Source organism: Canis lupus, chromosome 5 (assembly GCF_003254725.2).
Source record: "Canis lupus dingo isolate Sandy chromosome 5, ASM325472v2, whole genome shotgun sequence".
Taxonomy (NCBI): domain Eukaryota; kingdom Metazoa; phylum Chordata; class Mammalia; order Carnivora; family Canidae; genus Canis; species Canis lupus.
In genome coordinates this window covers 22425983-22433375 of record NC_064247.1, presented here as the reverse complement: position 1 = coordinate 22433375, position 7393 = coordinate 22425983, and the positions used below count along the sequence as shown (strand labels likewise).

Sequence of the window (7393 nt, the reverse complement as noted above, 5' to 3'; positions counted from 1 at the left end):
AAATATCAACACGTCTGCAAAAGCAATAATCATTAACATCTGCCACAAAAGGTCAAAGGACCCAGAAAATTTGCATAAAAACAATTAACAACCAGGGTGAGTTGAACAGGGAAACCGGGTGGCCAGAGAAGTGTGAGTGCCTTTAGAATGTCTGGAAGTCTTCCTTTTCAAGTGTAAGCCAGGAGTTTAGAGGTTTAGAGGTAACCTGGGGCTATTTCCCAAGCGAACCTCACAATATGCTGCTATGAAGACCCTGAAAAGATGGGTTTTTACCAGTGCCCCCTCTTGAGGGTGGTGGTGAATGGAATCACAAGACTGTGCTGTTGCCTTCACTGTATCCCCTTACCACTTAAAAAATACAATTCTGGGGATGCCTGGGAGGCTCAGTGGTTGAGCATCTGCCTTTGGCTCAGGGTGTGATCCCTGGGTTGTGGGATCAAGTCCTGCATCAGGGTCCCCGAGGGGAGTCTGCTTCTCCCTCTGCCTATGTCTCTGCCTCTTTCTGTGTGTCTCTCATGAATAAATAAATAAAATCTTTTAAAAAATAAAATAAATAAAAAATACAATTCTGGATCTTTTCTTAAACACTATCTTTCAATATATATTATATGTTTTAAATAAACTGGGGCTCACCTAGACTAATCCTGGGAACATGGGTGAGAGGATCACTCCAAGCTGCACTCTCAGCTGTTTGGGCCTCGCTTGCAGAAGCTCCAGACTTCAGGGAGCAGAGACCAACTCCCCTGAGCTGTGCCCTGTCCAAATTTCTGACCTGCATAAACATGACATGGTTGTGTGTTGTGCCACTAAGCTTGGGTGCTTTGTTATGTAGCAATAGGTAACCAGAACATGGCGGAGTCTCCTAAATTTTAAAGGCAACAGCTAATTCAAGATTTAAAAACAACACCAGCAATACAATCATGTAGGCCAATAGTGTGCAAGCCAAATGCAATTGCTCAATCCATTTCATGAGACAGTAATTTGAGATTTCAGCTTAGGAAATTATAAATGAAAAAAAAAAAAAAGAACTTATAAATGGTAGGTGGCTGGTGACAAGGGAAAACCAGGAGGGTGATGAGATGGCTCCAGGGAGAGGCAGCAGGCACAGTGCTTGGGGTGGGGGGGTGCCCAGCATTATAGCAGTTTCCAAACAGTTGATATTGTATAAATGAGAGCGCTCACTGAGAGACCAGAATCTACTGGAATACATTGGATAAACCTGGACACACTGGCTTCTCATGCACCGTATCCTCAGGTCTCTCAGAATCTACACAAGCAAACCACTAATGGCTATTTTTAAAGCAGAAATACCAAAAATTTTCTTCCTGCAGGGAACCTCAGTCTGGAGGATCTCATTTGTTTCTCCGGGGAGCAGCCAAGTGCTGTCTGTGTTTTCTTAGTTTGAGTTGGGAGAAAATGCTGCGCTGGACAAGGCATGGGCCAATGCTGTAAGGATACTGGGCCATTGCAAACAGAACCCATGTAAATAAGGCTGCTTGGACCCAGGACAAACTCCTGTATGCACCAGCTCCATTCAACTCATGAGTAGCTTTGTTGTCCATCACCCTGGAACTGGGAAATCCATTGATAGGAGCTTGCTGAGCAGTTACAGTTAGCAGAGTGAGAGCCACTCTTAGACACATGAAGTCCCAGAGTTAAGACAAGAGCTTACGACTCAGTCTTCTTATTTTATAGATTGGGCAATCAATACCCAGAGAGGAGAAAGACCTGCTCAAGTTGCTCAGCCAGTTAATTAAAAAAAATTGAGGCCCCCAGCTCCGCAGTGTCCACCATGGCCAAAGTCTACGACCACCTCTTCAAGTTGCTGCTCATCGGGGACTCGGGCATGCGCAAGACCTGTCTCATCATTTGCTTTGCTGAGGACAGCTTCAACAACACCTACATCTCCACCATTGGAATTGACTTCAAGATCTGCACTGTGGATATAGGAAGGAAGAAGATCAAGTTGCAGATCTGGGACACAGCTGGCCAGGAGGGATTCAAGACAATAACTACTGCATATTACCGTGGAGCCATGGGCATTATCCTCGTATATGACATCACAGATGAGAAATCCTTTGAGAATATTCAGAACTGGATGAAAAGCATCAAAGAGAATGCCTCAGCTGGGGTGGAGCACCTGCTTCTGGGGAACAAGTGTGATATGGAGGCCAAGAGGAAGGTACAGAAGGAGCAGGTCATCAAGCTGGCTCGAGAGCATGGAATCCGATTCTTTGAGACAAGTGCCAAATCCAGCACGAATGTGGATGAGGCTTTCAGTTCCCTGGCCTGGGACATCCTGCTCAAGTCAGGAGGCCAGAGATCAGGAAACAGCCACAGCTTCCCCCGCCCCCCCCCCACCCCCCCGGACTGACCTGAAACCCTATGATAAGAAGAACACCAGCAAGTGCTCCCTTGGCTGAGGACCCTAGGCCCAGAGGCTGAACCTCAGGGAGGCAGGGCTGTGGGTGGGCAGGGGAGAAACAGCAGGTGGGGCGGGGGGGGGGGTCTAGAGGAGGTAGATGGTGGAAGAGTAGGGAGCAAATGTAAAAGAAAATAGGAAGGGGAGAGGAGAGAAGATAGGACAGGGAAGGAGAGGCAAGGAGGAGAGAGAGGCAAACGAGCAGAAAGAGGTGAGGGGCAGGAAGAAGGGGAGGAGGAAACCACTGGTCCTGGGTGTCAGCCTTTCCCGGGACTTCAAGGGCAGACACAAATGTAAATAAAAAGTTGACTTGTTGTTGCTGAAAAAAAAAATTGAAACTTCAACTCAGCTTGCCTGACTTCCACTGAGCAACGTACTCCTTTCCCTAGGCTCTCACAATCTTTCTCTTTGACTTCATCTGAAGACCTTCAGTTTCGTTTGTTTCTTTCTTCATGATTTCAGGATTGGGTGAAGAAGAGTTTTCTAAAAAGCTTGAATTTTTCTAAGCCACAACTTCATGCTCACTTTCATAGTGTGTAGGAATGTCATAGAAGTATTTTATGTTGCCTTCCTAGCTCTAATGGCTACTGCTGAAGGGCTGAAGGGGGTGGGCTTATGTGGCCATATTTGGGCCACTGTACCCTATTTCCTACTCCCTTCTAATTCACAACTTCATGGACTAAAGAGAGCTGGCCTATCAGCTGGACAGCAAACTAGGACTCTGTCTCCTCCCTCAAAACTTGTTACCGCGAAACTCAGAAACCACAGATAGATGATAATGAGCATTTGAATTAAAAGGCTATATAGAGTAATAGCCATTACAGAGAAGTCTGTGCTGTGACATGGGAGTGGGGAGGGGAGACAAACCTGTGGGAAGAAGCAGAGGGAGAGATGTGCCGAGCAGGTGAAGGAGACCCAGCTTCCTGGGGCCTTGGGCAACCTGATGCCAATTCTGTGCCCACAGGGCCTAGCTGACCACTCTGTTCTTGTATCAGCTGGTCCTGAGAGTGAACGGACACATCAGACACAGCACCTTTCCTCAGTGGGCTCATAACATAACAGTGGAGATAGAATATACAGCTGAGTATCTGCAGATTCTACTCTGGTGAGTCTGGAAAGGAATGGGATGGTTTATTTTAGAAGATCCCCACAATTCTGAAGACCAGCTAAGATCAAGAACACTGATGTTCCTTGCAGGTCCTCATTCCCTTGTATGCCTTGGCCACTGTCTACCTCTTGACCCTCATCTCTTTCCCAGGCCTGGTTCAGAATTTCGGCTTAGAACCGAGACTTTGCTGCTAATAAACACTTCCCCTTTTGGAGAGAGACTTTCCCTAAAATACAGAGGTGGGGAGAGGGACTTTCTCTAAAGTGCAAGGGTGCACAGGGTGCCCACACTCAGGGGTGTCCTCAGGAGGAGACTCAGTCCTGCTGCCCCCCAGCACAGGTCCCTGCTCTCAGCACTGTTTCTCCCCACGGGACAAACCCCTCTCTTTCCACTAAGAGCCTGTCCTTTCAGTGCCCCAAGAGTACCTTCTGTCCTCTGTTAGCACAGATGAGTTTCCTCAAGGGGCTGGGACAACAGAAAAGGAACTCTAGCACAGAGGGCAGAGAAGGTCACCACCTGGTTTCCACACCCTGGACTTCCCTTGGGCCCCACAGGGACGGCATAGGAGTAATCAGGTCTTTCTCAGGGGCTGCCCCGGGTCTTCTCCTGCCCCCCTGCTCCCCCTGCCCCTCTGCTGTTCATCAGACTGCTTCTCTGAGAAGCTCCACCCCCCTCCGTCTGGAGTCCTCGCTCTTTCCCTCAGAGAGGACCTCAAGCCCCTCCTCTCCATGTGTCTCTGTGGATCTGGGCTGTTTAGGTTAGAGGAGCATCCTGGACCTCTGAAAGACACAGGACTCTTGCCAGAGCTGCGTGAGGCAGTAAGGAGGGGAGCCAGCGCTCCTGGATGTGCTCCTTCATATCCAGTTTTCTCTGTGGCTGCAGGCCACAGTCCAGGGTGTGGACTTATTTTTATTTCTGGGTTTGTTTTTTTTTTTTTTTTTTGAGCCTAATACTTAATGGGAACACCTACCTCAAGAATGGACACATTTTAGGGAAGCTGGCTAGTAGCATCTTAAGCTAAAATGAGCAAGTGTTTCCTTACTGAGCAAGACAATTTCTATGTCCTTGGAGCCGACAGCTCCTCTTAGGGTACAGACACCACTCAGCATGTGGTTTCTTCCTATTCACTGTGGCTTCCCTAACAATGAAGAAGCCAGAGCTTTTGGGTTGCTCTCTGTGACACCAGGAAAAGCATCCCACTCACATTTCTGATTCTTGGATTATCCCATTTTTCCAGACTCATTTCTTGCTCCTCCATCTTGCCTTTATTCTGTTCCTACTACCTTGAATGCTCTCGTCCTTTAACGCTTTACTATTCTGACTCCTGTCTAATCTCCTGAACATGACACAATATTTTCATTTCCCATACAGAACTCTGGTAGCCACTACCCAGCAAAAGAAAATTTGAATGTCTGCGGTAGCACCTCCCCCTGGAAACATCTCCTACCATCCTCCTCCCTCTAAGTGTCTCCCCTCTGCTTTTATAGATGCCACAACCACCTCCATGGTGCACGGACCACAAAGGGCCCGACGATGGAGGAGTTGTGCTTTAGCAGAGGCTTAGAGCAAAAAGGGTCAGGGCCAAAGAATAATACTGGGGAAACTCCAGCATGATTTTAGAAGTCCATATGGGAAGTGGTAGAGAATAGAGGATAATGGACTGAATGAGAGCTGAGAGAGAAGCCACATCCTGCACAGGTAGGCCAGATGGTGAAGGTGAAGGATTTCTCCATAGGGATAGAGCTGTCACAGAAACACTGAAGAGAGGAGGAGAAGGAGGGATGCCCAGTGGATGTCTTCAGTTCTACTGGGCCTGGGACTTCAAAATTTTTTTGAACTATAAGTTGTAAAAAGACCAACATTTTACTTTACAACATGGCAGACATATATCATACCTTCCTGGGGACAAGTTTTATAAAATATACATGAAGGGCACTGATATTTTCTGTTCTATTCTACTCCATTCTATTCTATTCTGTCCTACCCCATCACATCCCATCCCCATCCCACCTCACCCCATCCCCATCCCATCCCATCCCACCTCATCCTATCCCCATCCTACCCTAACCTAGTCCCATCCAGCCCCCCAACCCCCATCCCATCCCATTCCAACCCATCACATCCCCATCCCACCTCACCCCATCCTCATCCTATCTCATTCCACCCTGTCCCATCCCCACCCCATTCTACCTCAGCCAAGCCCAGCCCAGCTCATCTCACCTCATCCCATCCCCTTCCCACCCACACCCATCCCACCCATCCCATCCCATCCCATCCCATCCCATCCCATCCCATCCCACTCTCTTTCATTACAAAAATGCTGATAGACTCTATAAATTGATCCTATAAACCATTAACAGGTCAGAGCCACAGTTTGTGTGTGTGTATGTGTGTGTTCTTTTCCAACATTTTATTTTGAAAAAGTTAAGTCTGCAGAAAAATAAAAAGGAAAACAAGAACATAAATATACTCTTCATTTAGATTCACAAATTAACATTTTGCCACATCTGTGCACACTTACTGCATGTGAAAATAACACATACATGTATGTGCATAAATATATGTGTGTATTTATATACACACACAATATGTTTCCCTTAATCACGGTGGTTATATTCTATAAAGTTGCAGCAAACACTGAATAGGCAAATACTGAATCATTGCTCCGAGGGAAAATACAGGGCTAGGTTCCTGCAAGCCTCTGATCACGTTTTTGTTTACCTTGTTTTATGCATGTTTCTTTTTAAAGACACTTTACTAAGTATATGCTGTTGATTCATGAACATTGAACTCACAGTCATAAGCACTATATAACTCATGCCTGAACAAAGATTTTCTAACACATGAATTTTCTCTGGACAGCTCATTTACAGCCTTCTTGCACTTGGGATCACTAGACAGCATTTGAACACTAGGCTGGGCACCATTTTATTTTATTTATTCATTTTATTTTTGGGGGGGGGCACCATTTTAGAAAGCAAAATCCTCCTCCCAAAATAAACCCACAGAAGTATAGAAAACATGGCACTAAATAGACTGTGAAAGGGAAACTTGTTTTCAGCATGAGATAAGTGAAATGAAGGTAGAGGGTCACCTCTACAAATAAATTTTAACAAGCAGGCAGATTTACAAATATGGAATCTGCAAATGCTGTGGGTTGACTGTGTATATACTTGAGGGTTGCAGACATCATATCTCCTCACCCCTGAATGTGCCTCTTCAGAGTAAGGATGTTCTACAACGAAACTACATTTCCATTATGCATCCCAGGAAAGCTAACCTTCATCCAATATCATCTGGTATTCAGACTTCTCCAACTGTCCTCAAGGATTTTAAGGACAATTTTGGGGGGACCAGAATCCAGCCATGGTTTGCCCCCACATTGCAGTTAGTTATGTCTCTTTAGCCTCCTTTATCTAAACAGTCTCATACTCTTTCTTTAAATGGAACTGACACTTTTGCAGAGTTCAAATTGTCTCTCAGAATGTCCCACATCCTAGATTTGTCAGATCACATCCTCATGATTCCATCCTGGTGATCACTGTGTAGATGATTCTGTGTACTTCTTTTGGCACGCTAGGGGAGGGCTTCTGATGTCAATTCATCCCTCTGCTGATGAGGAGGAGTTGGACTCTATGGTTAAGGTGATGGCCCATGGTTCGAAAAGCACAGCTTTAGGTGAGGTAGAGGCAGTGTTGCAGGAGAGGGGAGGATGAAGGCTCAAAGAGAGGAGACAAGGGCCAGGAATTACTGTGTGATAAATGGCACAGGAAGGCCAGGGGCTGAGTCCTGGCCCTGAAGAGCCACAGTCTCCCTCTGAGTGCAGAGGGCCTGCATTTGCTGAGGAGCTTTTTGCCTGCCAA

At 46.4% G+C, this 7393-nt stretch overlaps 1 protein-coding gene across 1 annotated transcript; it reads left to right on the top strand.

Moving 5' to 3' along the window:
• Positions 1-1068: 1068 nt before the first annotated feature.
• Positions 1069-2411, top strand: LOC112671370 (ras-related protein Rab-13-like). Its single transcript, XM_025465596.3, has one exon. It carries the CDS (start codon positions 1793-1795, stop codon positions 2372-2374), a length of 582 nt encoding a protein of 193 aa, XP_025321381.3. The 5' UTR covers positions 1069-1792; the 3' UTR covers positions 2375-2411.
• Positions 2412-7393: the final 4982 nt, after the last annotated feature.

What these genes read in the sequence shown, in the direction of transcription:
- LOC112671370 (XM_025465596.3), top strand. Translation starts at nt 1,793, where the DNA reads ATGGCCAAAGTCTACGACCACCTCTTCAAGTTGCTGCTCATCGGGGAC.